This window comes from Falco biarmicus, chromosome 4, assembly GCF_023638135.1.
Source record: "Falco biarmicus isolate bFalBia1 chromosome 4, bFalBia1.pri, whole genome shotgun sequence".
Classification (NCBI taxonomy): Eukaryota; Metazoa; Chordata; class Aves; order Falconiformes; family Falconidae; genus Falco; species Falco biarmicus.
The window spans coordinates 68,459,808-68,486,211 of NC_079291.1; the positions used below are offsets into that span (position 1 = coordinate 68,459,808).

General features: G+C 52.6%; 3 protein-coding genes across 4 annotated transcripts; 1 reads left to right on the plus strand and 2 right to left on the minus strand.

Moving 5' to 3' along the window:
• Positions 1-1,303: 1,303 nt before the first annotated feature.
• Positions 1,304-13,286, minus strand: DDA1 (DET1 and DDB1 associated 1). Of its 2 annotated transcripts, none has more exons than XM_056337451.1 (5): positions 13,193-13,286; positions 8,683-8,763; positions 8,170-8,221; positions 7,774-7,835; positions 1,304-6,739 (listed from the first exon to the last, which is right to left on the minus strand). In XM_056337451.1, the coding sequence occupies exons 1-5, from the start codon at positions 13,193-13,195 to the stop codon at positions 6,629-6,631; spliced, it is 309 nt and encodes a 102-aa protein (XP_056193426.1). In that variant the 5' UTR covers positions 13,196-13,286; the 3' UTR covers positions 1,304-6,628. The 2 variants fall into 2 exon arrangements, with proteins under 2 accessions (XP_056193426.1, XP_056193425.1); XM_056337450.1 differs by lacking the exon at positions 13,193-13,286 and adding an exon at positions 12,935-13,186.
• Positions 13,287-13,817: 531 nt separating this feature from the next.
• On the minus strand, positions 13,818-14,666 carry MRPL34 (mitochondrial ribosomal protein L34). Its single transcript, XM_056337463.1, has 2 exons — positions 14,552-14,666; positions 13,818-14,393 (listed from the first exon to the last, which is right to left on the minus strand). The coding sequence occupies exons 1-2, from the start codon at positions 14,593-14,595 to the stop codon at positions 14,090-14,092; spliced, it is 348 nt and encodes a 115-aa protein (XP_056193438.1). The 5' UTR covers positions 14,596-14,666; the 3' UTR covers positions 13,818-14,089.
• Positions 14,667-15,910: 1,244 nt separating this feature from the next.
• On the plus strand, positions 15,911-26,335 carry ABHD8 (abhydrolase domain containing 8). Its single transcript, XM_056337377.1, has 5 exons — positions 15,911-16,245; positions 21,936-22,698; positions 23,303-23,473; positions 23,656-23,872; positions 23,988-26,335. Exons 2-5 carry the CDS (start codon positions 21,944-21,946, stop codon positions 24,135-24,137), a joined length of 1,293 nt encoding a protein of 430 aa, XP_056193352.1. The 5' UTR covers positions 15,911-16,245; positions 21,936-21,943; the 3' UTR covers positions 24,138-26,335.
• The last annotated feature ends 69 nt before the right edge of the window (positions 26,336-26,404 follow it).

Sequence of the window (26,404 nt, forward strand, 5' to 3'; positions counted from 1 at the left end):
AAAATCCAATGGCCATGACATTCAACTAACAGTGTATTTACAGTCACTCCACGAGGGCAGCCCTTCTGCCAACATGCAGCTTTCAAGAAAAAAACCACCTCCTCCCAGCCCCACAAGACAATATTTTTTTTTTTTTTGCAAAAGAGGAAAATTCAAGTTGCAAAGACAGGTTGGAAATAACACAGACTCAAAAGCTCGACGCTGCATTGCAAAAGCCAGCCTGGGATTGCATGTGCTGAACGGACCAGAGGAGTTAAAAGCAGCTGCGGACAACAGAAGGCTCCAAGCCACGCTCAGACACCCAGCAGCGATGTGCAACCGGACAAGGATGGGGCGGTTTTCAGTAAAAATACCCAATAAAGCTCATTAATGGCACACTGTGTGCTGATTAATAAGAAATGAATGCGTTTGGAAATCAGCACAACTGTAGCACGGACAAGGCAGTGACTCAGCTCTGACCATCCATTCAGATCTCATGCTATTTCTTACAGTAAGTGATTAGTCATCCCATAACCCTGCATCCCAGAGAGCCATCAGTAAGGAACAAACCCGCTCTCCACCAGCTCACTCCACTGCCTCGACGCTCCTCAGCCCCTCACCTCTTTTCAATCACACACATCTGCTGCTTATCAAAGCAGGGGAGAGTATTTGACCTGTTAAGACCTTCCAATATCATGTGTCTCAAAAAAAAAAAAAAAAAAAAAAGCACTGGGTGTGTTTAACAGCAGCATCCCAGGGACTGCAGCACTGCAATTCACTGAAGAGCGAACAGGGAAGAATCATCCTGGGGATGTTCATGGAGCTGGGAGCAACGAGGCAAAGTGAAACATTACTGCTAGTCACTAGCCAAGTAAAGTTTGCTTCGGTCATCAAGGCGAGGAAATTAAAAGCAGAGATAGAGCATAAAGAGCACAAATTACCACCCTCATTGCGCACAAGGTGGCTGTAAGGCAGCTTCGCTTCCCTGCGGGGCTGGCAAGCTGAGGAGCGGGGCCATGTCTCGCCTCTGAACGCTGCCGAGGAGCCGGTTGGGGAGAGCAGGTGACAAACTGTGGAAAACCTCATCTGCCACCACGGTCCACAGGCGTGCCCACTCGCCCTGTGCCACCCGAGTGATTCAGCCAGCCACCTCCCATACGAAAAATATCCCAGTTTGAAATAGGGTCGAGTTTTAACAGTGCTGCCCTTCGATCTCGTCAGCTGAATACTTACTTTCAGGCTTACATCAGCAAATCTTGGAACTCTACCGTAAAGGTTAAAGCCACCCAGATGCCTCCAAAAAGCATTAAGACAGCCAGTAAGATTATTTTTTTTTTTAGAATTCCAAGAACAACCCAATTCTAAAAATCACACACGTAGGGAGCCTTAGTTCTTCACATTCAGGGACACGCTAGGAAAGCCTTGCCTTTAAAAACAGAATCTCCAAGAAGAATTTGAAAGCTGGTATTTCATTCCCTTGTTTCAATTACAAGGATGTTCTTCCCTGCAGGCCAGTTTCAGTCTTTTCAGTATCTAGAAGATGGTTTTTTCCCCAGCAGTTAAAAAAAAGATGAGATTCTAGAAGTCCTATTTCCTCCCTGACATTAAACTCTCAAGCTGACACACGTCTTTTATATAAAATATAACTCGGCTGCCAGCACGCGCGTTTCAGGATGAGCTCTGCAAGCCACTGTCATTCAGCACAGGCTGGACACAACCATTAGAGCCGTAAGTCAGCTGTCAGCTGGCACAGCCAGCCCACCTGGGCAGCTGCTGACTCAGCCTTTGTGGGTGATTCCGAGTGGCAAACACCTCAGATTGGCTGTTAGACGAGAGCCCAGGGCTGCACTCTGCGCTGTCAGGGCACAGGCATTGCCAGCCAGCAGCAGAGCGCCGAAAGCGCAGTCAGCACGGCATGAAGGTCAGTCTGTGCTTGGCGAGAGCCATGATGCAATATCCCCTTCTGGGCACAGAGGCCAGCACATCCTCGGCGCAGCCCCCCAAAATACCCTTAGCTGCTCTCAGGTAAACACAACCCTCTCTGCCTTAAAGAAAAGGATTTCCCACTCTGTTACACACCACAAAGATGCAAACCAACACCTGAGACTGAGAGATCAGCCAGAACCCCTCTGGTCACGGTCAGCGTGTTGCGCACCTCCTCTGCTGCCAGGCTGATGTCATTAATCCACGAAAACTAATTTGTTTTCCTATTATAGATATGCACGTCTTTGTAAAAAATCCTAAAAACAAACCCCGAAGCTAGTGGTATACAGACAAGCCAGGAAACAGTAAGTGGTAATATAGCTGACAGCTGCAGTGCTAGAAAAAAAAATCCAAGATTCCTGCTTAGTCTTTGCCCTTAAGGCCAGTGTCGAGGAGCTCGCTGAAAAATAAAGCTTTGAAGCGACACCTGTTCTAACTACCCAGCAGAGTGAAAAGTTTAAGAATAACATCCAGCATGTTCAGCATTTGCCTCACAGGAAACAGTCCAAGCACCGACAAGCGCACTGCATAAGGCACGCACTGGAGGGGGAAGGAAACCCATTTTCCAGCCGATCCTACTCCGAAGCCAACTTCGCCGCCTTCCCCACACAGGGCGGTGGGTACAACCCAAACGGCTGCGCGCACGCGGAGCTCACTAACAGCTTGGCACATTTACCAGGGTGACCGAAAGCAGCGGTCGGGTGAAGTGTGTCCTTTGGATTCATCACACCCCAACTCAGCAACCAGTTCCCAACAGTCACTGGGATGGGCATCCCAGCACCTGAACCAGAACACTGCTGGTGCCTCACCTCTTGCCAAGGCTAAGAAAACTAGTCTTTTTTTCTTTTTTTTTTTTTGTCTTTAAAAATCAGATCTAACATACCTAGGTTATTCTAAAAGCCTGTCCTTTTACAGTGAAACACACCTAAATGCATCCTGGTAGTGAAATACCTCTAAAAACTTCTGCCCACACCTTAAATACTCCCATGGTAAAGAGTTTAGACCCACAACAGCCCCAGTCCAGGCTGAGTCGCAGCCGCTCGCTGCTCTTTGCGGCACAACGTGATTTCAGGGCTTGTCAAAAACTTTTGCATGTGTTTGCAAAAACTCTGTAAGCTCTGCTAGCGGCCTTCCACGGCCTTGGACAAACCCAAACTTTCCAGCCACACATTCTGCTGCGTTTTGCACTTCCTGGTGTTTACCCGTGGGAAGCGACGCCGGCAGGTCCCCCACACACACTCAAAGCACAGGCGACAGCGAACGCACAGTGGGTCACTGAGGGCAACGCGAAAAACTCCCCATGACAGAAACAGGAAACACCTTGGAGGCTGAATATGCCAGCGTGACCCAACTGAACAGACTGTGACCAAATAACCTGACCCGGGAAGCAATCCATCAACCCAAACACACAGATCTGCTGCTCAGACGCAGTTACCTGCTCCCTCAGCCGCAGAGTCGCAGAAGGTGTGAAAGCCTATCCTTTCTTACATATTTTTTTGTTACTACTTCTCCCCTAAAAAAGTGATCCTATGATACCAAGAATTAACCTAACCAAAACTTCAGTTTCCCTGCACATCAGTCACTAGTGTATTTTTATGTTAGAAAAAGGCAGTGCCTAACTTTTTAATATTCTAAACTTACTCGGCGCACATCTAACTGCTCACATTGGGCACAAGCTCCAGTGCTCTTTAATACAGGACAGCCCACTGGCAGGGGCTGCTCCTGGACAGACTCATCACCCCATGACATCAAGAAACACATTACTGCTACTATGACTTCTGCAAAAAGATGCGCTATTCAACTAAAAAAACCCCAAAGTTCTGTTCTCTGACAAGTATCTCAAGTTTTCATTAAAAAACCCAAACCTTTAGTATACATTGGTAACAGAAACAATAAAAATACCGCTATGCAGACATATACAAAAACCCCCTGAGGGTCACTAAATCTCAGTCACTTTGTAACAAGAGAGTTGGAAGTCAGAGGAGCTAGGTATTATACAAACAGTGCGATCAGCAAAACCCCAGGGTTTGGTTGGTTGGTTGGTTGTTGTTTTATAACATTTTTTTGTTGTTTTCAATGCACTAAGGCACCAGGAAGTCACAGTTAGGCAAAGATCTTCCATGCAACATTCAAACCCAATACACTTACCATGTATTAAACAGACGTGAATATAGGATCAAAGTGCAATAGCTCGAGGACAGCACTCTTGAGCCAGTAGCAGCGTGGAAAGTGAGTTGGAAGAGGAAGAAGGAAGGGAGCTCTCGCTTCAGATCGGATGCGATGCAGAAAGACTCACTGTGGGTATCAGAAATCCATACAGCTTGTACACAGCCACCAAAGCAAAAAAAACCACAACAAAACAAACAAACAAAAAAACCCAAGAACAAGCAAACCCCAACCGGTCTGACAAAGTTACGTTGCTTTTAAGACTTGTTTCACCATCACTTCAGAGCTAATTTAAAAAGGCAACTTTCTTTTACCTCCTAAAAACATACTGAGTATTTCAAAGGCTCCCAAAACCAACAAGATCAATCATTTTTAAAAGACACGGAGGGAACAAAGACGGGGGTTTACAACAGGAAGGAACTGCCAACTCTCTTTAATAGTACATCACTCTGTCTAGCAGAGAAGTCAGCAAAGCTCAAACCTTGCCATATGAATCAAGAATTATACAGGATTTTACAACTTTAAAGCACTGTACAAACATTACTGCAAGGCTGCAGCTCTCAAGCTTTGCTAAACATACAAATTGGTCACACTTTACCACCAGCTGCACGGCCGTTTCCTCTTTTGGTATCTCACAGCTCTTCAAAGGATTCTTCAGTTTCAGCTTCAGCTGATCCCTGCGAGGCCGGATGCTACCACAGCAGCTTCACTCGACATCTTGCACTTTGCACAAGAGCACTTCTTGCCAGTGTAACTCTGGGAGGAGTCCTCTTGCAATCACCAGTAAATCACATGGAAAACCAAGGATATTTCATCTTCACCAACACAGTTGGCATTTTCAACGACATTCCAGTAATTTGGAGTTTACTGCCATAGCAAAAAGGTAACATTTTTTGAGGCAGATACGAAGTTCTAAACTACTCGGTGTCAAGTTAAATTCACTCACTGCATCAGAAACTCAGTGCCTAACATACATTTCAAATCACCACATGAGTTGCGCCCTGCTCTTCCTAAGGTTCTGCCTTGCAACATACGGTCATCAGCAACAGTTTACCTCCCCTTCACGTTCCCTTCGCCCCCACACCTGAATACGTGGCATCCCCCAGCTGGACAGGGATGTTGCGGAGAAAAGGACAGCAGAAACCCTCAAAGCTCGCGGCCGCTGCAGCCACTCGGAACGAGGCTGATCCAGGATCTTGAGAAAAACGTTCGTGCGATTTCTTGGCGTTTAAGACTTGTCAATGAGGAAAAAGCACAACTATAAATGCAACAATTTAAACTAACACAGTGTGAAGTCAGCTTCTTACACTAAAGCAGACAAGACATCGTTACTAAGCTACACCTTTCCTGTCCCCTTCAGGTGACGATGCTTGTTTCCTTTTAGTCTCCGAACCTCTGAATCTACGTAGATGACTTACAGGTCTCCATTTTGGCTCTCACCAAAAAGTCAGTGAAAGGTTACAGGCAACAGGCACTGAACTGTCACAGTCCAAAAGAGATTGGTCTTCATCACAGACCATGGAAGCTCACATTTTGATCAACTCCAAGTCCTCAACTGTGTTCCAGACACGCCGGTATCACAGGAAAACACAACGTACCATTACTCAGAGCCAGCAGCTGAGACAGAACTAAATCTAGTAGCCAAGGTACTCCCAGCCTCATCCAGCCAAGTGCTGCCTGCAGGGTGCCTACCCAACTCCATGCCACCAGCTGGTGCTTAAACACACTGTTGATCAAATACTCAGAATAGGATAAGAGTATCCTTTTATTCCAACGGAGAAGTTGCACATAGTCCGTTCAAGACCAAGAGATGGTTAGAATTTAAGAGCAACAAAAGCAACACACCTTTCACTTAAATTCTCCATGACCACTGATGCATGAAATAACGTATGCTGCCAAACGACGGTGGCCCTTACAGAACAGACCAAAAAGAATACAACTGATATATCAAGTTGACGACACGTTTGCTAAGATCAACGTAACTCTAAATGACACCCATGATTATTTTTTTTTAGTGCAGTGCCAGTTTCAGAATATTTGAGGAAAAAAATAGCAAGGCCCCACACTTATGGCTGGACTGGGCACATCCAGAGAAGAGTTAACCACTTGGAATATGTCAACGGGTACATGAATTGAAAAGCCTACGTCACTGAAGGGTTCTGGAATAACCCACATCTCCTACACAGGCTCCCATGGCTAGACCTGGTTGATTAGGTAACAGATTCAATAAAACCTGTGGAAGTGACAATGTATATTTTTAGAAAGGAGGAACTAAGGTTATACTACATCATTTACTGAATTGTTCCACCATTGCTCCGTAAGTTTTACGGCATAAATAAAAAATGGAGAGAAAAAAAATAAATACATTGGCTCCTACAAAGTCAGAAGTGGTTTGGGCTGCGTAGTGAAGGGGTGAGAGATGGGGGCAAGGGGCAAAATTTACACACTTTGAGACAAAACAGGAAGCGCCTGCAAAGTAGTAGAGGAGAAAGCCAAGAGTTTAAGTGTCCTCATTCATATCCTGGCTGTCTGTCCGAGCGATTTTCCGTGGTGGCGCCGAATTCTCACCTTCTATTTCCACTTGCTCTTGATCTCTCTTCTTTGCTGCATTCTGTTTGGACAGAGAAAGCCACAGTGAAACTCTCCAAAGCCTTAGGTTCTGGTGGGAGCTAGCGCCAGTAGAACAAGTTTTTTATTTACAGAAGTTTTCAGATGCCATGACCTAACTGACATGCTGGAACAGACACTGAAAAGGATTTTGCCCAAAGCCAAAAGTGCTCCTTCTAGATTGTTCTTCAGATTTGAGGCTGGGACTAAAACACCATTGATCTCAGCCCTTTTTATTTATAGATCTTAAATACTGCACAAACGTAAGATCCTCTTTCCTTACTGCTCTGAGTCAGTCCCTGAACTTATCAAGATCTCCCAGAGCCTTCCATCATATATATAAATACTTTCTTTTCAGCTTCAAGGTTCCTTATAATTTTACCTCTCTCCGCCTTCCTCTGCAACCTCTGCTCATGATTACACTCACTGCTTCGACATCTCCACTCCCAAGTCGTCACCTTGCTCTGAGTACTCCCAACCCAGGTATCCCAGTTTCCTAGTCTCAAACGCTAGCTACAGCCTACTAACTTGTGTGATCCTCATACGAGGAGTGATTTTGTACCCGAGGTACTTACACAGCCTCATTAGTGCATTCAGATTCTGCACAAGCTCATCTGTCTTCTCCTAACAGTCCTGAGAGGTAAGAGCAGCTTTACATTAGCTGTAAAGTAGACACTGAGGCACGGGGAGAATAATTTGCCAAGGTCATAAAGGAAAACAGCAGTAAGCAGGAGATGTAACTGCAGACTCTCAAGTTTTGGAGTAAGCATTGAGTTAACGTCCCTTACTTGGAAATGGAAGAAAAAGCTGCTTGCACTTTGTTGGTTTTTTTTTTTTTTTGTATTTTGGTTTTGTTGTTATTATTTTTTTTAGGAAGTGTTGTGCGGAGACAGCCTCCTTGCATTATCTTTTTGCTGAAGTACAGTTCACACTTTCTATTAAATCTTCAACATTTTGATTGGGATTAACATACAGCTTAACTAGCCCAAGTCAGCAAATCGAGACAAAAATGTTAATATGAAGAAAACACTACCATACCTTTTTGTCCCACTGCTGATGTAAATAACGCAGAAGTATATTTGTCTTTTCTGTTACTATGACTGCCAAAAAAAGAGAGAGAGAGAGAGAGAAACATACTGAGGTAATTTTAAAGATGACTTTTCAAATGGTGCAGTAATAACCACATTTCTTCACATACTAAGCACGGTCTTTTTTAATGAAAGGACAGGATGCAGGAATGCTGATCATTTGATAGAGGAAAAGCACAAAAACCCCAGTAACCAGACATACATTGCTAGTCACTGCGGTGACAAGTTCAATAATATCACCTTATCTGAAGTTCAGAATAAAGGAGATTATGTGCATGCCAGATTTTTAATATTAGAACAGAATGAAATTATTAAAAACCTCAAAACTTTAGCAAGGCAGACTTACTTTGTTCAGACGGATATTCTCTCGTGGGAAGATATACTGATGGTCTTCTATTCTGTAGAAGAATTAGAACAGTTACAGAACAAAGACAGCAAAAAGGTGATTTTTAACCCAAACACAGCTAAACCAACCAAAAGGCCCTCATTAATGCAGGCTACGAATGCACTGTGATATTCTGCCCTGTTACATGACAGTGTGCAGCTACAGCTTTTTAAAACACACATATAAGGAAGGTGATCCATTTTTTAGATGCTTTTCAGGACATAAGACTACTATTAAAGAACACAGACATAAAGAAAGCACCACAGATGCAGTTTGGCTGATGTGAGGACACATTCCTTACCAAAGCAAGCAGCAAGTTTTCCTGGCCAATCTCAACCCATGAACTATCACCTGTTATCACACATGGGTTTTTTTCAGAAACAAAATACTCATTTCAAGTTTATGTCACTTTAGCACCCTTTGAGCCGTGCAAGAAAACCTTCCCCTGAAGCAGCAGGATGTGGCAACACTTACCGATGCTTTACATACAGAATCCGCATGGAATCTGCTGAAGTTGCTTTTGTTGTAGACAGGTAATCCTTTCAAAAAATCTGCCTAAAGAGACACAGGATACAAAGAAAGAAGTAGGTGAAGCAAGAAAGAGTGATATTCTGAGGGTTGTTTGCTTTGTGTTGGTTCTCAAACGAGTTGTTTGGGTCAGACAACAGCAGGAACTGAAGGATGCTGCCAGGTCCCAGCTAGGGAGATGCCTGTTGGGATATTGAAACCCACCCTAAACTGTTTTTATAAAGTAAGCCAACCCCCAACTTCTGCATTTGGCTTGTTATATCCTCAAAGTTCAGTAATTCAGTCAGAAAGCTGCTAGTTAAATCTGTTTTGGCATGTAGGCAATTAAAAAAAAAAAAAAAAAAAAAAGGGTGTGTGTGTGTGTGTCCAGTTGGGTGAGCTCTGACAGAAGGAAGATTTGCACCACACAGGTACAAACACTATTGATAAGCAGACCAGATTTCACAGTAATTTGCCAGCACCATTCACGATATCACATGAGAAACTCTGCTGCAGCTACGCTGATGTCTGAAGCCCTTGAATATTACACTATATCAAACTAGTTGCTCTTTCACTTTCCCAGTTTCCATTCTTTGTCATAGAACAAGGCTGGTTCCACAGAGCAATAAAAGCCTACAGAGCCCCAAAAGCCCAAACCTTACTGCATGCTTATCAGCCTGACCCAACTTTATTTTTATTTTTCTGAAGGATCACATTCCTACACACGTCAAAGCTACTGGTACATCAAAAAAAAAAAATCCCAAGTATTGCTGGAAGTGGTTAGATCACCACTCACAACAAAACTGTTGATCACACAGGCCAGCAAAGCTATTTGCTATACAGCCGGGGGAACCCTGCAGAGCCCTCTCAGTTTAATTAAGCCGTAGCAGCTTGAAACAGGAATTCCCATCTCCAAAGGAGGGTGGAAGGAGAACTTTAGGGGATCAGGAGAAAACCAGGCTTAAAAGTGTGTTGGAGCCCCTCTCCTCACAGCAGAGAGAAAGAAAGAGGCCCAGCAATGTCTTTAAAGAGAAGGTAGGTAATAAATGTAAGATGTACCTGTGCAATAAGCAGAACAGAGATCCTGAGACATCCCTTCTAATTCATTAGGCCAGCTAGCTCTATCATAATGATACTTGCTTAAAGATTCAAAGCCTGTTAGACTGAACACTGAAGGATTCTACTCTGGGACATATATCACCTTGTTTATAAGCAATTTTAAAAGGACAGTTAAGCAGCAGATGAGAAGTCATTTAATTTCAGTGTTAGAAGCAACACAAAAATGGACACTACTGCTGCAAAACTGCTAGGTTGGAAGATGTTGTTTTCATTTAAGTAGAAGCCATTATTTTTATTAACACTGCATCTTTAATTCAAAACAAAGAGCTATAATTGGCCAAACCAGAAAATATTATTCATGCTTTTGTTCTTAAGAACTCTACTAACATTCTAGTTTCCACATTCAACCCTTCCCATATGCCTGGTTTTAGAAATAATCTGTTAAAATACCAGACTTGAGTTCAAACAACAAACTGCAAATTTCTCTTGCCCATCTTAACCCCCACAGGCCCAACACTATTTCCCTGCGCCTTCGCTGCCTTCAGTCCCGAGTCCATCGCTTGCTCATCTGCACAACATCTGTACCGTGGCCAAGCTCAGGAATTACGGCAGGTTCTTCTGGCTCTGCTATAACAGAAACACTCAGTTTTGGACCGTGTTGTGCTCTCAGCTCACCACTTCCCATGCCTGCCCCCATAGATTTCTCTGTTCATCTGTTCTCACTGACTTCCACAGTCGGCACCGATTAGTGAACTAATTATATTCCTGTTTAGAAGGATTGAGGATCTTTAAAAATATCCCGTTACATTTCAAAGCATCTCACCCTCCCATCACATTAAATTTGCAGGCTTTTTATGACAAAGTAACCTGCTCTGCTACACCAGCCTAATCCAGAAAGAGACAGGCATGTCCTTGATTTCTTTTATTGCAGCAAAAGCCTAACAACTACTTGGCTTTATTACTGCTTATAAGAATGGAAAATAACTGCTCTTATTTAGAAGCACACAACTTCAAGTACCTCTTCAATAAACTGCAGCTCACCCCAAGTTCTTCATAATAGACTATTCCCTCCTTGCCAGCCAGGGATTTGGTCTAGCAGAGCCCATGTTTCCCTGGAAAGAGGCTGGATAAGCAGGCGCACAGCTCTCACCAGGGATTCCGTGGTCTTTTAACAGACTTTGACAGCAGATGGACTTACACCCAGGAAGCTGCAAAAATACTGTTAAAATTATCAGTCAAAATGCAATTTAAATGGCGAATGTGGGGTTCCCCTCCCATAATATAAACAACTGAAGCAGGATCTATTGCAGCTAAGTGCAGGCTGGCAAGCAGGAAGGTTGCTACACTCTGGAGACCTCGGCTCTTAACAGCCACGAGCAACCCTGGCTCCTGGCCACCACCTTTCCTTTTCTCAGGCCAACTTGGGTGGGCCAGCCCCAGCCCTGCCAGCAGCGCCCACTGCTCTGGCGTAACTTTGCCAGAGCAGAACAGGGACACTAAAATGGCTGAGCACGAGACGGACATTTCTCCAACCCAGGCTTCAGCCAGCACGTTCAGCACTCATCACCAGTTCAACTGAAAAGTCTGGTTGTCAGTGACACAGACCATCCCGCCAACAATCCTGCTGGATACGTGCACATTTCTGCAGCTATCTGCTGATAAGATCTCGGAGATCATCTAAAAGGCCCCCTCAGGGGAATTGCCTGGAGTCATATTCCTGGATATTCATAATTAGACAATACTCCAAGTGCAATGATCCTTATCTGCTCCAAGGGCACCAGATAAATAAGCCCCGGCAGGTCGCTGCTGTGTTTACACACCTATCGCACAAGGCACACCAAGTCATACCTCCTGGGTAATGTCACATGAGGAAACGTTCCCCCTGCGTGCCTTCTGCCACTCTTTAACCAAAGAAAGCGTGCCCCGGCCAAGCTATCAAAGCTGATTGAGCATTCTGCATGGAAATGAAAAACCAGCACCCAAACCGAGCAGATGCCTCATTTCCTTTGGGGAAAGGCAAACCCAAAAAACCTGAAACAAGTGCAATTATGCAACTTCAGAAGACCACGCTGGTTCCTTCTATGATTTAGGAAGTGAAGATACGCATCTACTGTTCCTGTGTCAACAAGGGTGCTCAGCTTCCTAGGAAGATGACAGTCCTCATCTAAAAGCAGAAAGGTGAAAAACCCCCACCTGTTTGTGGCCCACTCTCAGCTTTAGAAAGGAACCGCAGTAACAACGCTCAGATTGCCAGGGCCTAGCACACAGACACTGAATGCAGGGCTCTGGCCCAGCATGATGCACGCACACGTGTACATGGGTTAGAGGTAAACAACTAACGCAGGCTTGGGAATGGCCACCTAAGCTCTCAGCCGTGGTACACCTGTATGCAGAAACCACAGGGATACCACTGTTTTTCCCTTGGCTCCCAAGCTTGTGAAGGGGCAGAAGGAAAACTCTCTCCAAAAATTACTACGTTGCTACAAACGGAAGGAGGGAGACTGGAAGCCTCTTGGCTATGACAGTCACCACCGAACACTCAGGCACCAGACCAAGTGCCTGTTGCTGCTTAGGGGGCACAGAAAGGATTGAAAAACCTGCACACACCCCCAGCCCCCCAAGTGCACATCAGCCCTGGGGCACAGGGGTGCACCCCACACCTCGGAGGAGCTCCCATCTCCCTCTTCTGCCCCCCAGTCCTGGAGGTGGAGGGAACACCCCGCACCCTGGTACTGCCCCAGCTGCCCTCAGCCCTCCATCCCCAAGTGGGAGGAAGACTCCACGCCCTGTGGGAGCCCTCACCCTCCAGCCACGGTGGGGAATAGCCCATACCCTGAAGCACCACAGCCCCCCCTCAAACACTAGAAGCAGGGAAACCCCCCAGCCTGGAGCACCCCAGCCCCCCTCATCACCCCACCCCAAGAGAAGGGGTATGCCCCCATCTTAGGGTGTCCCTATTCTCCTTATCCCCCACCCCTGGGGGTGGGGAGCCCCGCCATCTTGGGGTGCTACAAGCCCTCCACGCCTGTGGGTGCGGGGCCCCCCGGCCCGGGGCCTAGCAACCGCCCGCACCCCCCTGTCAGCAGGGACGCGCAACACCCCCGGCCTGGGGTACCCCGGCCCCCCGCACCCCCGTTCCAGAGGGTGAGGCACCACCCACCTCGGGTCCCCAACCGTCTGCCCCGGCCCCCGCAGCCCCCTCGCCCCCCTGCCCCCGCTTAGGCCCCGGGCGGGGCCGCCGGAGGGTGCGGGCCCTGCAGGGCCCGAGGCGGCCGCGGGCCCTCCCTCCTCGCCGGGCTGGGTGGGGCAGCGGAGCGCGGCCGGCGAGGCAACGGCGGCGGGACCCCCGGGTCGCGCTCCCCTCCCAGGCCCGGGCTGGGGGTGCCGCCATTTCGGGCGGGGGGCGGGAGGCACCTACCATCTTCGCCGCCGCCAGCCGTGAGGAGCCGGCCCTCCCCCGCCGCCGCGCCTCACCCCACCCACTGCCTCCACTGCCCGCCCCGCGCTATGCTATTGGCCCGCGCCGCGCCGTTCTCGTCTTCTATTAGGCGTCACGCCCGTCATTCATGGCGGCGCTTAGGTGCGTAGGGTTCGGTTGAGGCAGGAAATGCCCGTTCGGAGGGCCCGTGGGGTGGGGTGTGTGCGCAGGGCTGGAGGACCCGGATGTAGCGCCGCCCGCGGGGCACGCCGGGAGGCGTAGTCCGTGCCTCCGTTCCCCTCGGCCATCCTTAATGAAGCGCTGCTTGTTAGGCGGCGGTTCATTAAAAGCGTTGGGAGAACAGGAGCCAGGAGAAGGCAGGTCCTCCCCTCCGCAAACCAGAGCCAGTACCCTGATCCTGAAGCGCGGCAGGGGGATGGAGGACCGGGATGGGGAGAGGCACGGCTGGGGCGGCCAATGTAAACTAAAACTGAAGTTCCCTCTGCCACCAGCCCTAATTCCACACCGGTGCCACCCTCCCGATTGCTCCCTAGCACTGTGAACCCGCCAGCAAGCCCGCTTCCCTCTCCCGGTTAAGTTTTGCACTAACAATTAACGCAGCAAGTTCAAGGCGAGTCACTGGGCTTTATTTACACCTCGTGTTTTCCTAAGTTTATTTTTGAACCAAACAATAATTTTACAGTTTAAGAAGAGCCATTAAACAAAGCCCTCGAGAGACCATGCTCAAGCCAGCGCAATGCTTCACATGCTTCTGACCCAGGAGGGACACGCGGTCATTGCAACTCTGCACAGCCTTGCTCGGCACGAGCCACTAACAGAGCCCAAGGGCTTGATTCAGGCTCGCCCCACACCACGTCGACCTGGCCAGAAGGGCTGTCAGTGGGTCAGAGACTTCCTGCCCTTCAGCATGCGCCGCAGGATGACCTCGATGCCACCCGGGGTGCTGATGCGCTTGATCCAGCCGTGGGTTCGTTTGCGCTTGCGGTTGTTGGGCTGGTACTCGTTACCACGCGCTTTGGTGCGGATCTGCTGGTGGTTCCAGGAGGACACGGGGCTGGGGCCGAGGCCTGTGGGCTTCAAGGGGAGGCAGCTTCTGAGAGGGAGCTCCAGGGGACTTGAGAGTACTGAGGCTGGTCGGAGCTGGAAAGAGCAGCCTGCTGCTTGCTGCAATAGTAAAAATCTTTGGGGAAAAAAAGAAAAAATACACGACAGGTAAGAAGAGCGAGACCGGCGCTGCCGCTGACAGGAAAATAAAGGGGTTCTTTGGAGCCATGAGGGCCGGGGCTGTCGCGGCCCAGGCCCCGCCGCCCCCCGGGTGTCACCACCCGCCGCCGTTACCTGCCGCCAACAGCCCGGGGCCAAAAGCAGCCTAGCGCCGCCATTGCCCTCCGCCCGTCCTGACAGCACCGTCCCCCGAACAACACCGCTCCCTATTGGCTGCCTGCGCACGGCCAATCGCGGCCGGCGGGGAGTGCGCATGCGCCGTGGCTGGGCGGGGCATAAGCGGCGGGCCGGAAGGGACGATGGGTGTTGTAGTCTTGGGGCGGGGTCGGGCGCGCCGCGCCGTTACCATGGCAACAGCCGCGGGGTACGGCCTGGGCCCGGGCCTGCGCAGCGCCGGGGCCTCCCGCGGCGGAGGAGGGGTCCGGCCCTGTCACACGCCACCAACAGCGCAAAAGCCGTCTGTAAAGGTTCATTTCTTCCTTGCCTGGACGGTTCTACCGGTGTCGGCTCTGGCATTTGGTGCGGCGGGAGAGCCAGGTGCGGCCCAGGGCCCTGCCACCACCGTGGCCCAGGGCCCTGCCACTGCCGCAGCCCTCCCTGCACGGCCTACCCGCTGTTCTTCTCACCACGGAGAGGGCTGCTCCCAAAATTGGCCCAACAAGCACTGGCATCCATTTCTGGAAGCCTCTGGCAGGCACTGTGGCTGGCTTAGTGGAGGGTAAACTGGCACCAGACTCTCTGCTCACCTTTGTCTGCTCATATATATGTGGATAGAGCACCAGCACCTAAGACATGCGAAGGCACCTACTGGGAGTTTCAGCCAATTCCTGTTCCCAAGCAGGCAAATGCGATTATCTGTGTTTTACAGAGCAGGAGGAGGAGGAGGAGGGCTGCCTGGGGGGGTCAGAGGGTGAGTCACCAGTAACCCATAAAGGCTCAGTCGTCCTCTGATCATTGAAAAAATCCTTCAGATGGCTTTTCTGGAGCCCAGCCCAGCTGTATTGCCAAGAGCAGGGACCAGCTCTGGGGGTTTTCTGCACTGGTTTGTTGTGTTCCCGCCAGAAGTCAGCCCGTCAGGATGGGGGGATGTGACTGCAGCCCTCCCAAACCCACACCCGTGCAAATAAACCCAAGAGACATTTGTGATTTTATCTTTGCCCTCCTGCCCCGGCCCGTGGGGTCTCCACATTCATGTTTTCGGTGCTGAGCTCTAACACGGTTGCGGCACCAACACGCTCGTGACCTCCAGGAAGCCACAAATACCAGAATGGCAAGAAAACAAGAAAATGTAAAAAAGGAACTCGGTAACTCATCCCGCTGGAAGGGGCAAAAAACTAGGGCGAGTCCTCCCGCTCCCCCAGCTCCTGGCAGGCTCCCTATGGGCGGGCAGAGGGGCTGCGCTGGGTCTTGCTTTGACTGGCAAGTCTCCTTGTCTGTCACGCCGAAAGCCCTCCTCTTTAGGAGGGATTTAAGGGGCTTTCTATGGCTATAGACTACAAGGACAAATAGCACCCCCAAACCCCAGAGCTCAGTTATGAAGCTGCTGGTGGGGAGAAGATGGAAGGAGAGATTTCAGGCTAAAGCAGATGAGCTGAGCTGAAGGCATTGCTCCATCCTTCCCACCAGACAGGCAAAAAAATTGTAATCGGAGGAGCTGAAAAGCTGAGCAGCCTGCCAGCGCTGGTACCCTGCATCCTGCACAGGCACCCACCGCCTCGGGCTTCTCTTCCTTTCCCCCTTTGCCTCCTGCAAGATTTAAGCCTTTCATTTGCAATCTCGACTCCTGACAACCCTTGTCAATAAATGAGGTGAGCATCCTCTTCTCTCTCTCTCTCTCTCTCTCTCTCCCTTTGTGCAGAGCACAAGCCGTGATGTAGGGCATGCCCTGAAGCAGAGGGGAGGAAGGTGCTCGGCACGGGGAGCAAAATAGCCACAAGATGTGTTTTTTTACAGCTGACGATGGGAAGGGATTTGAGAGGCTTTAGATGGGCTTGCAGGGAGCGAAGGAGAGATGGTAGCCTTGCAGCGGCACGTTATTGCTCGTGCTTAAATAACCCTGTTACATTCAGCGTGCTTTGAGTGCGGGGTTATAAAAAGCTGCTCAGCGATATAACTTAAGGGATGGCTTCTGTTGTGATGCAATTGCAGTAAATGATTGCTGGCTCTGACTGAAGCCCTGCTGTTGCTATGTGCGTGTCAAATCTGCTTGGATTTTTCGGTTGGAGATCGAGGGGGCACCTGCACGCATCGTTGCCCGGCGGAGGGGGCAGGGTTTTCTCCTTCTCCTGCCTCCTTGCAATGGTTTCTTCCAGCCTGCTGCTGGAGGATGTTTGCTGCCGGAGGAATCCAACCGGCTTTTCTGCGGCTATGCGGTGGGAGTAGGGGCAATCCTCTTGGAAATCTAGGATGTTTGGAAAACGGAGGAGGTTAAGTGGGATTTTGGTCGCAGAGGTCAGGCACAGGTTACTCCGCTGTGCGTTGCATAATCTTTTGTTTCTCAAGGTCTTCTTCCTTCCTAAAGAGACGTGTGGCAGGCAGCCAGCCACGGCTCCAGGCAGCCGTGTGTCTTACAGACGCTCTGCTTTTCCTCCCATGCCGTTTCTTGACTGGATTTGATTTGTCTGCGTCCTCGGCAAAGTCCCTGCCCGTGGATGGGGACCGGTCCTCCCCCCCCCAGGGAAGGTGCGGGCTTCGGCTGCATCCCTGTCTGTGCTGAGGATCTCAGGGCTGCCTCCTTCGTTTTTCGTTTGTACCACTGATAAAGCCTTCCTGACCACTTGCTCCTGACTGTCCTGATAAAGCTGCTGTAATTGTATCAGGATGGGGAAGCCAGGCATAACAGAATAAATCCAGGTGTTTGCCACCAGCTGAAGTGGCTTTTTCACATTCCCCCTGAGGGAAGTTTACTTTGCAGCATAAACATTTTCTTGCATGTTTCTGAGATCGGTGCTTTAACAGACATTCTCTTTATGTGTTTTTTCAATGCTGCAGTTTCTCTACTTTGCAGAGTGTGAATGGGGGGGGGAGGTTGGGAAGAGAATAATAATATTTGCTCATTCCTCAGGAGTGTCGTGTATCATCATTAATACTCGTGAGCCCCGGAGGGAAGGGATTAGAGCTGAACAAATTATTATGGTAGGATGGATTCTGGCTGCAGCATATCTCATGCTCCTCTCTGGCACCTCTCCTCCAAGGATTTGCAAGGAATTAGCAGATATCAAGTCCCTGCTACTCCCTACGAGGGTCCAGGGCTCTGTGCAGGGAGGGGGATGGAGGTGCTGAGCTGTGATCAAGCTCGCTGGGTTATAGGGAGATTCATGGCCATCAGCTCAGGTGCTGACTCCTGCCTGCTGTGGTAAATGATGCTCTGGGCTCACTTATTGGGATGAAATGTTTACCAGGACTTCTCTCAGCAGGGACGGGCTCACTGCTGCCCTGGGGGCTGTCAAGGAGAAACACTCCTGCCCATAATTCAAGGTCTCCCCAGCGAGGACAGGACAGCAGGAGGAGATTTTTGTCATTCCCAGCACGCTGGACCTTTGGGACATCAGCTGTCCCCAGCACTGTGTGCAGGGACCCAGCAGGGACAGGACCACTGCGGGAGGCAGCACCAGGAGGCCGTTTGGGGCAGGGACCATCTCCTCTGCAGGCATGGCAAGGAAAGAGCCAGTGTGGCTAGCCCATCCTGGCATGGCCATGAGCGTGCCCATGCTGCAGTCATACCCCTGGGGCAGACGTGGTGTGAGCACTGCCCTGATACCCACCCCCCCCCCGAGGCTGTGTGCCAGCCCCATGGGCTCTGCGTCAGCCCTGTGTGCCTGCCTGTCACGCTACCCCACCAGGCTTTCCGTCCTCCACCCTGCCACAGCACATCTTGTCCCATTTTTCTCCAGCTGTGACATGGTGCCATCAAGTTGTATAAAATCAGAGTTGCTGCAGCCCAAAGTAGGTCAGTAAGTTGTTTTTCCCCAGCTGGGTTATTCATTGCAGCAGCAGGGAGGGTGAAGCCAGAGAACTCTGCATGGGTGCTCTGGGACTAGGTCTGGACCTGGGCAATAAATCATCCTCTTGGGATTAATCCTCAGCATCCCTCGAGCATCCCCTTTCTGCTGAGAGCGGTTTCCTGGGGGCAGCTGTGATTTTCAGGGTGACCACGATGTGGGTATCAGCTGGGGGCGATGCCATCCGCCTTCCCAAGTCTGTGCCGTGTCCTCGTGGGACACGGGGGCCGACAGCAGGTTCACACCGCGCCTGACTCATTGTTGTGCCTGGCCTTATGTAACCGGTGCCGAAATCTCGCTCTGGGGGGGGTGGTGGCAATGGAAGGTAGCCGGAATGGGGGTGGGGAGGGAAGCAGCTCATTGCCATGGTTACTGGCATCTTTGCAAAGTTCTTTGTATCCATCTGGTTTCATTTTCAGCCCTTTTCATCTCACGGAGGGAACATCCCTTGATGTTTCTGGCTGCAGCAGCCGGCGCGCTGGGTTAGAGGACACGTGTGGGAGGTGGGAGACGGGTGCACTTTGCCTCCCAGCCCCTGGGATGAAGCTTGACATTGAATCGAGTCGCTTAACCTCCCATCCCTCCGTTTCTCACCTAGCCACTGAATGGCTCGACTGGGACGCGCTCGCTGATGGGATTTGGGTGGTGTTTTCTCCATCTGATACCCAGCAGGGACTGCCACATCCCGGACCACGAGCTCCAGCCGGGGTGTATCCGAGCGGAGGAATCTCTGCTGAATTGCCCGTCTTGCAGCAGGATCTGGGCTTGTACCCAGAGCCAACGATGCTGGAGGGCGGCTCCGTGGCCCAAGCCTGGGCTCCTGGCTCTGCCTGCAGAGCTCCTGACCACCAGAGCCTTCCAGCAAATCAATTCTGGAAATGAACAGGATGAACTAATTGAGTTAATCCTGAGAAGTTAATCAATGTCGAGGCGGTTTAGCCAGAAGTCCTGTTTATAATCCATACAGAGATCATTAGTACCTTGCAAGATGGAGGCACAGCGCAAAGCCAGGCTTTACGGAAATCAGAGGCAGAAACACATCCAGGTCCCACAGGCCGAATGGTGGGAGTACCATACCCAGTGCAGGGGCAGGATGTGCCCTGCCAGCCGTGGGAAGAGCTTGCAGAGAGCCCGCAGTCGTGCTCATGGGGACAGTAAGGCTCAGGGTCTGCTTAGTTTCCCCTCTACCCCTGGGTTTTCCACCTGCCCCATCTCCCTGCTCAGCATTCCCAGGTCAGAGCCACTCGGGGATCAAAAGCAGCCCAAGCCTGGCACCGAGCTGGTGCTCAGAAGCGTGGCAAGAGCAGTGGCATGCCCATCCTGGTGCAAAGGCAGCTGGGCATCTTCCAGCCAGGGCTCCAGCCAGTCCGGTGCCCAGCTCCTCGGGCTCATCACCCATCTGGAAGTGTGGCTCCGCAGAGCAGGTCCCAATTTGGCTTCTCCTTGCCAGGGCTCTGAGACCTCATGCTCATCAGCTTGGATGGGTCCATTCCCAGAGCAGTGAAGGACACCCAGTGGGTGACGCAGCTGTTTAGCATGGTACTCAGCAACAGGGAGCTGCTGGAAAGCTCTGGGTGCTGCCAGATCCTGCATGGGTGTGCCTGTGTCCAGAAGAGAGATCACCAGTGCAAGCCCAGGCACCAGACTGCAGGCAGCTGAGGGCAAACCCTGCATCGGGGGGAGCCCCCGGGGGGCTCTCCAGCCAGTGGCGAAGAGAATGAGCGCCCAGGACCAGCTCTGCTGCATTTCCCGTCCCTACAATTCAGCACCCAGAGCCTCGCATGGTGTTTGCGTGGGAGTCGGGGCCACTGTCCCCGACAGCCGGGCGAGAATCAAAGGCTGGCTGCTGTCCTGAGAGCTGGCAGCACTCCCCAGATAAGCCACTCCGGCTTTGCCAAGGGAACCGTTACCCAGGTCGCCTGCCTGGAGCAAACAGGCTGGTTTTTCCTGGGGAAGTCCATGAGCCGCATGTTGGGCTGCGGCCGGTGTGCCTGGGCTCCTCAGCGGCCAGCAGCTCATGGCAGAGCCCATCTCATTCGCAGGAGCGCACAGGGGCCAGGCTGGGCACGCTGGGGGCCACAGGGGTCTCTGAGGAGGGCGCAGCGTTGGCTTCCCTAGGCGCAGTGGACGTTAAAAGCTGCAGAGCGAGGCTGGCGCTCCCAGCCTGCCTCCATCCCTTGCTCGGTTTCGCATGGTCTGCCAGGAAAGCACCTGCAATCCTGCCCACTGCACTTGAAGGGGTTGTTCGAGCAGCTAAGGGGGCTGCTCCTGACAGTGCCACTGGGATTTAGACATTAAATTCCCCCCAGGAACACACTTTTCCTTCTCCCCTTCACAGGGGTCGTGGTCAGTGCCTGTAGCCACTGCTCAGGGGGCAGCCAGTGACCCTCCTGCAGGGACAGCCCCTCTGTGCAGTGCCTGCTCCGGCTCTCTTTGCCCATTGACATCAATAATTCACTGTGTTTAGCTTCATCAATAATAAACGTGCATCGGGCTGCCAGCCAGGGGAAGCAAGGACCTCCGCAGCCTCCTCCACAGCCACCTTCGGCATCACCGGGATGGTGTTGGGCTCTGGTCCCAGCACCAGCGCTCGCAGTGCCACCAGCCTTTCCTACCTTGCATCTGCCTTTGCTTGGGTCTGGCTTCACTCTCAGCCAGGTTTGGTGGTCCCGTCATCCGCAGTCCTCTCCCAAAGCCACATCTGAAAGAGCAAATGCCAAGGAACAAGCCTTGGGGACAGCAAGGACAATGCCACATCCCCCCAGCCCTTGTGGTGCTGGATAGGGACGTGGGGAGGGGTTTCCCACCCACCAAGTGGGTGCTGGGTCATTGCTCCCCCGCCTCCTGGTCCTCTTGCTATATTATTTTCAGCCTTGGTTTGTGGAGTGGCTTTAATTAAAACCTTCATCTCCCAACCCTGTAATTTCCATCTTTCACTATCTGTATCGGTGGTTTAGGCTAGAGATACATATATATATTTAATCAGTATAAATAATGCATTTTCATAGCTGAATCTTTCCTTAGCTCCATATTTGGTGCCAGAAATAGCATTTTCACTTCAAGCAGGCTTTTCTTTGCGTGTTCCTTCCCCTGGCCAGAGCAGATCCCTTCTCAGAGGCCCACAGCTGCATGCTGGGGACTGCACGGTTTGCAGCCACTTGAGTTCACCTCTGCTGGGCCAGTGTACACTGCACTGCCTCAACGACAGGGACGTGGCTCAGGCAAAGCTGGATGGGTAGAAGCCCACGTGCAGGTGGCTGAGGAGGGCTGTGCATTTGGGGAGCACCACGTTCACCCCCCAAAGCATCCCCAGAGCCCTCACTCGTGCTGCTGTGCCTTTGCCTGAGGCTGGCAGCAAAGCAGCAGGGGGGGCCGGGCTGTCCCTGGTCCCCTGTTCCACAACCAGGACCCCCAGCATGTCCCCGCTGGGTGCTGGAGCTGGTGACTAACCCGACTAACCCCACTTCTCCTGCCCCCACCTGTCGCCTTCGTTGCAGGGAGCATAATGCTGAACAGCATCACCGATGGGCTCCTCTGCTGCCTGATGGGCAAGACGACAAACGCCGTGGGGCCACTGGACAGCGTTGAGTCCAGCAACGGCTACAGCTTCATGGAGGTGAAGCCAGGGAGGATCCTGCGGATCAGGCACAGCACACCCCACCGCCCAGCCCCAGAGGGGCCTGAGGAAACCCAGCCTGGGGGGCCAGAGCGGGGCATGGTGCACTGCAAGCGCAAGATCACCGTCTACCGCAACGGGCAGCTGGTGATCGAGAACCTGGGGGACGCCGTCCGCTCTGAGATCCTGCACTGCCAGAACAGCTTGGGGGAACCCAACAGCACCATGGAGCTGGAGCTCTCTGACCTGGCTGGCCAAGCTCCTGCCCAGGGTCCTGCCGGCACGCCGGGCTGCGGCACACGGGAAGCAGCCGCTGCCCCCGGCAAGCGTCGGAAGCGTAAACCCAAGAAAGTCGTCAACATCGACTGCAAGAAGCAGATCACGAGCTGCAAAGGGACACACAGTGACGTGGTCCTCTTCTTCATCCACGGCGTGGGCGGCTCACTGGACATCTGGAAGGAGCAGCTGGACTTCTTTACCAAGCTGGGCTACGAAGTGGTGGCTCCTGACCTGGCCGGCCATGGCTGCAGCTCAGCTCCCCAAATTGCCGCCGCGTACACCTTCTATGCGCTGGCGGAGGACATGAGGGCTGTCTTCAAGCGCTACGCAAAGAAGAGGAATATCTTGATAGGACACTCATATGGGTAAGGGACCAGGGGGTCCCAGGAGGGAAGGGATAGATTCACACACCCCCCATCCTCTCAGCAGCAAATGCCCAACAAATCCTGCGCTTCAGGGGCAGGGGTTTCCTGTTCTGGGTTTATCCTTCAGCTCTGATCTCCTACATCCTCTTGGGGTGTGCATTCCTGGGTCCAGCTAATCCCAGGGCCCATCCTCCAGCAGGGAAGCTGGCAACACACAGCCTATAAATAGAGTAAGCCCAAGAAAGTCAATTAGGTGGAGACTAAGCAGTGCAGAGAGCAGCCCTGGGAGGAGAGGGAGCTAGAGATGGGCTCCAAGCCAGGATTAGATCAGAAGGACAAGGCTGGTCCAGGCTGGTGAGCACCCGAGCGGGTCCAAGCACCCTGCTTTGGTCTGCACGGGAGTGAAATCCCGAGCTGAACTCCTCTTCCAGGGCTCTGCAGGGCACCTGCTGTAGTTACCCTGCTCTAGAAAGGGGGAGCAGGGGTCAAACAAGGGGGCATAGCCTGGGATGCAGCCATGGATCCTTGAAATCTGCCTTGGGATGCAGCACTCTCAGGTGCCATGGGGTTGGAGCATGGCCCCCATGTCTGTCTCTCCCCACAGGGTGTCCTTCTGCACCTTCCTTGCCCACGAGTACCCAGACCTGGTCCATAAAGTGATCATGATCAACGGGGGGGGCCCGACAGCGCTGGAGCCCAGCCTCTGCTCCATCTTCAACATGCCCACCTGCGTCTTGCATTGCCTGTCCCCGTGCCTGGCCTGGAGCTTCCTCAAGTGAGTGGCCATCCCGGCACCGCGGCGCTGGGAAGGGTTGGAAGGTCCCCAGCCAACCTGGCTTCCAGCCACCACGGGCAGGGACACGGTGTCCTGCCAGCGGCATCCCCCATGCTCCTGTCCCCTTGATGCTGAGCGCTGGGCTGGGCTAACCCTCTGCCTGTGCCGGCTCCATCCCGCAGGGCTGGCTTCGCTCGCCAGGGTGCCAAAGAGAAGCAGCTGCTGAAGGAAGGCAATGCCTTCAACGTGTCCTCCTTTGTGCTGCGTGCCATGATGAGCGGCCAATACTGGCCGGAGGGCGACGAGGTTTACCACGCGGAGCTGGCCGTGCCTGTGCTCCTTGTGCACGGCATGCACGACAAGTTCGTCCCGGTGGAGGAGGACCAGCGCATGGCTGAGGTACGGCACCGAGTGGGGCTGGGTGAGGGCTGGGGTCTGCCTGCCGGCACGCAGCAATGCGGGCAGGGGGCTCGTCCCAGCACTGACACCTGCCACTGCCACCGTCTCCCTCCAGATCCTGCTGATTGCCTTCCTGAAGGTGATTGACGAGGGCAGCCACATGGTGATGATGGAGTGTCCTGAGACGGTGAACACGCTGCTCCATGAGTTCGTCCTGTGGGAGCCCGAGACACCAGCTGGGGACGGGCAAGGGGAGAAGAAATAAGGCGGCGGGACATGGTGACCGGGCTGCTCCGATGGGAGAGATGTTTCGGAGCGGAGAGGGGTTTGCGAGAGCGGAGGGGTGCGGCAGAGGCTGCCCTCGCCGGGAGCTCAGCTGATTTTCTTTCCCGGCCGCATCAGAGGCTGGTGGTGGAGCACAGAGGCTCCCCCAGGCAGGGGTGTGCAGGGTCGGCAGTAGGAACATGGCAGACCTGGTCCCCATCCCCTTGGGGACGGCATGGCAGCCGCTGGAGCGTCTTCATCCTGTTTCTTTGTAGTATTATTTTCCTCATGCAGCGACCCCCCGGGGACGGAGAGAGGGCGACTGCAGGGAGACTGGTCCCACTTGCAGCAAAATGGGAAGAACTCAGAGGGCTTCCTTCAGGGAGAGCACATCAGCTCTGGCACCTTCCCGGCCAGGGCTAGAGGAGCTGAGCTGGGATTGCTTTAAGGGGAAACCAAAGGCTCCTTGGCCTCAGCAGTGGGATTCGCCTGAGCCCCCACGGTGCCTCGCCCGAGCCATCTGCAGGGCTGGGAGGATGAGACCCCCATGCCCTGGCCTCCAGGGGTTATTCCCAGCAGCCGTGCGTGTGGCGCTGAGCAGCTCCCACTTGGCACTGAGGAGGGTCTGCATGGCTCATCTCTGCCCGGCCAGGAGATGAGGACAAGGAGGTGACCTGCTCCTGTGGACATGGCCAGAAGGACCGCCAGCTCCCCCACCATGGTGGGACTGGCATGGCTGTGATGAAGAAGACAAGCCAAACTTGAGCTCTCCTGTGGTCCCGCGGTCCCCCGGTGCCACCGTCTGTGCAGTCATGTCCCCAGCCACCATTGCTTTAGGTACTGCAGCACTGGCTTCTGTGGAGCCCCCTGCTCCCCCTCCTGCTGCCACATCTTCAAGATGCTCGGAGCCATCACCACCACATAGCGACTCCTGCAGCATCTGATCCGTTCGCCCTTCCCAGCTTCTAGCTCCTCCATGATTCTGGGACCTACCACCCCCTCCCGGACCACATGCCCACTGGGATCACACTCGTCCCTCAAGGGACCAGCAATACACTGTGCCATTGCCGCTGTGTCCGTCCTTGCTGATGACTCCTGTACAGATCCACGGGGTCTCAGAGCAACACAGGAGCAACGAAGCCAACCGCAACTGCCTGATCCCAACAGACAACAGCTCGTTACCTGCTGACACCGTTCTGTACTCAACCCACCAGTCTCAACATCTCCTCCCCTCCGCGCTTTGCATCCTGCTGCCCGGAGCCAGGCAGGAGCGAGAAGGTACATGAGAAGTGTCGAGCGCGGACCTGGGCTCTGTCACAGGGTCTGGGGGCTCTCAGCCATGCCGGGATGGGTGGGAGCCCAAGCGAGCCAGGAGGATGTTGTGCTTGGGGGATGGTCCCAGCCTCCCCACTACCCAAAGAGCGGAGCCACTCCCTGCTTTGTTTCCCTCTTATTTCCCCCCATCTAAACCAAAGAAATAGCCAGTCCCACAGAAACCTCACCCTCGGTCCCTGTCCCACCCAGCCCCTCTTCACCCTGACCAGCGCTGGCAGCACACCGAGGCACCCCAGGTTGGCTCGAGGGGCTCCTGGCTGGGCAGGGCTGCTCCAACCGGAGCTGGCACCCACTGGCAGCGCGCCTTCCTCGAGGCTGAGCCCATCGTTCTCCCCAAACTGAGTGAGGTAGGAGAGGAAGGGTCCTTCAGAGTCAGCCCTGGCATGATGGGGACCCTGTGTGATGAGTGTCCCCAGGCAGCCCTGCTCCGTTGGGACAGAGCTGTCCCTCTGCCGGTGCCCGCCTCTGCCCGCTGCTGCCGCAACCTGTCTCATAATGAGAATTTTAATGACCCTGGATTTAAATTGTTTCCACGAGCCTTCCTCTGCAACATCCCTCCCACTGCATCCTGGCCGGGGGAGACCCCGCAGCACGGCCAGGGTCTGCAGTGAGGGTACCCAGAAATGTCACCATACCCCAAAACACGGCTCTGCCCCCGCCGTGACCCCCCCAGCCGGCTCCAGGCTACTGTTGGTGCCTGGCTGCGGGCCACAGCTCTTCAACTTCTGTTTGCCACAGAGTCTGTGCCGCTTGTACCCACATCGCTTGTGCTAAAGCCAAGGCAAACCACACACCGTAACCCTGCTGCTGAGCCACACGCCGTGTTAGTGCCATTTCATACAGTAAAGCCGTGTTATATTCTCAGCCGCGTCCGACTTTATGATGGGAGAGATGTGCCGGGCGTGGGGAGACATCCGTGTGTCCGTGCACCCG

Excerpts from the sequence above, each read along its gene's own strand:
- DDA1 (XM_056337450.1), bottom strand. The coding sequence starts at position 13,165 with ATGGCGGCACCCCCAGCCCGGGCCTGGGAGGGGAGCGCGACCCGGGGG. Across the intron at positions 8,222-8,682 it reads ATTCTGTATGTAAAGCATCG|AATAGAAGACCATCAGTATA; the intron begins GTAAGTGTTGCC and ends ATTCTTCTACAG. Across the intron at positions 7,836-8,169 it reads AGAATATCCGTCTGAACAAA|TCATAGTAACAGAAAAGACA; the intron begins GTAAGTCTGCCT and ends TTTTTTTGGCAG.
- MRPL34 (XM_056337463.1), bottom strand. The coding sequence starts at position 14,595 with ATGGCGGCGCTAGGCTGCTTTTGGCCCCGGGCTGTTGGCGGCAG. Across the intron at positions 14,394-14,551 it reads CCCCGGGCTGTTGGCGGCAG|ATTTTTACTATTGCAGCAAG; the intron begins GTAACGGCGGCG and ends TTTTCCCCAAAG.
- ABHD8 (XM_056337377.1), top strand. The coding sequence starts at position 21,944 with ATGCTGAACAGCATCACCGATGGGCTCCTCTGCTGCCTGATGGGCAAG. Across the intron at positions 23,474-23,655 it reads CTGGCCTGGAGCTTCCTCAA|GGCTGGCTTCGCTCGCCAGG; the intron begins GTGAGTGGCCAT and ends TCCATCCCGCAG. Across the intron at positions 23,873-23,987 it reads AGGACCAGCGCATGGCTGAG|ATCCTGCTGATTGCCTTCCT; the intron begins GTACGGCACCGA and ends GTCTCCCTCCAG.